The 2002-nt window shown below is 57.6% G+C and overlaps 1 protein-coding gene across 1 annotated transcript; it reads left to right on the top strand.

Moving 5' to 3' along the window:
• Nucleotides 1–379: 379 nt before the first annotated feature.
• On the top strand, nucleotides 380–1660 carry LOC306916313 (gamma-butyrobetaine dioxygenase-like; the record flags this gene model as incomplete). Its single annotated transcript, XM_079494147.1, has 1 exon — nucleotides 380–1660. One exon carries the CDS (start codon nucleotides 380–382, stop codon nucleotides 1658–1660), a length of 1281 nt encoding a protein of 426 aa, XP_079350273.1.
• Between the last annotated feature and the right edge of the window lie 342 nt (nucleotides 1661–2002).

Genomic DNA, 2002 nt, shown 5'->3' with positions numbered 1-2002 from the left:
TTGGGATATCCATGCGCATCAAACCATTTCCTAATGCCAATTTGCACTGGTTCCTAAACGGCCATTTTCAATGATGGTACCGATTTTTGCAGTGGTGTCGGGCATGCCTATATTTGGGCTGAGCGTCATAACGTAGCCTGCTGTAATTGCCAAATTATTCTGTTGACAACTCAGTAAGGTAGAACTTCCCAAAAAATTGTCTTCCTTCTATGGACGCTGTTGATGTGGCGGAAGGAAGAGCTGTAACAGTGTAACAGTTCAGTCTGACCTCTGACCAGGAAATGCCGTTAATTAAGCTACAGGACACAACCAATCAGGAATGGCGAATGCATTCACACGATACGTCCTGCCAGCCATGTTGCAGAGAAGCAGGTCCGTCATGGCCTTGTGCAGACCACCGTGGCCGGCACCGGTTCCCCTACCACCTTCCCATCTGACATCGGTGCAGCTTCGCGGACAGCGGACGCTGGCGGCTGGCCCCTTCACCGCGGCTCCCAACGGGGTGAGACGGGCACGGGCCCTGGACGAGGACAGACTGCTGGAGGTGGAGTGGGGAGACGGGGGGAAAAGCCTCTACCCGTTCACCTGGCTGAGAGACAACTGCCCGTGTCCGCTGTGCACCTTGCAGTCTGCACAGGCTCGCTGCCTGCCGCTCTGCCGGCTCGACGTGCACACGGGCATAGATGCCGTTCGCGTCGCTGACGACAAGGTGTCCATTATTTGGCCTGACAAGCACACTAGTGAGTTTGACCCCGAGTGGCTGAGGAAACGCTGCTTCTCGTCGGCTTCCAGGCGGGCTATGCGAGAAGAGCTGTTCCTCAACGAACGCGTTTACTGGGACTCGAAACTGTGCGTCCCCACCGCCGACTTCCAGGAGATTCTCCGTGACGATAGGGCGGCTCTGGCCTGGCTGCTGGCCCTGCGGCGGGTCGGCATCGTCCACGTCAAAGGAGCGCCGGTGGTGCAGGGCCAGGTGACCAGATTGAGCGAGCGGATTGGCTACCCGAGGCTGACCTTCTACGGGCACACATGGCAGGTTCGAGACAAGCCCATGGCCAACAACGTGGCGTACACGTCCGGAGCGCTGAGTCTGCACACGGACTACCCCGCGCTGCACAACCCGCCCGGGGTGCAGTTTCTCCACTGTCTGAGCGGAGCTCAGGAAGGAGGCGAGAGCCTGGCGGTGGACGGCTTCCATGCGGCCGAGCAGCTGCAGAGAGAAGACCCCGAGGCCTTCCGTTCTCTCACCTCCACGAGGGTGGACTTCACGGACACCGGCCGCGACTACTGCGACTTCGCGGTGCAGTCCAAGAACCGCGTCATCGACGTGGACCACGAGGGTCGGGTCTCCAGGATCAACTACAACAACGCCACCAGAGACTCCGTGCTGGACCTGCCCGTGGGGCAGGTCCAGCCCTTCTACCGGGCGCTCAAGGCTTACGTGGAGATCATGAACCGGCCGCAGAACGTCGCCGTCTACCGCATGGAACCTGGCGACGTGGTGACCTTCGATAACCACCGGGTGCTCCACGGGCGGAGGAGCTACGTCAACGGGCCCGGGGCCGTGCGTCACCTGGAAGGAGCCTACCTGGACTGGGATGAAGTCATGTCTCGCCTGCGGGTTCTCCGCAGGTCAGTCCGCGGCAGTGGTGGAAAGTAACTATAAAATGTCCCCAGACGTCTTTAAAATTACACCCATAGAAGGCCCAGGTCCTTTTTAACGGTATAAAACAGGATCGCTAAAATCCTTTTTTTTGACAGCTCTCGTTGCTACAGGAAACACCTTGCTCTGAGCTCCCGGACATGTTTTGTGAATGCGCGCAGCCATTCACTTCCTTGTTTACAGCAAGGACTATTAAAATGTTGCTCCCTGGAAGGAAAGAAACATGCGCAATGGGCTACAGTATATGCAGCCAACACTTCCGCGTTCAGCTTCCTTGGTCTCAATTGTGCATGTTTCTTTCCTTCCAGGGAGCAACATGGAGTCCACCGTACGGTCTTT

The sequence above is a fragment of the Electrona antarctica genome, assembly GCF_951216825.1.
Source record: "Electrona antarctica genome assembly, chromosome: 23".
NCBI classification, from domain to species: Eukaryota; Metazoa; Chordata; class Actinopteri; order Myctophiformes; family Myctophidae; genus Electrona; species Electrona antarctica.
This window is presented reverse-complemented; position numbering and strand designations above follow the sequence as displayed.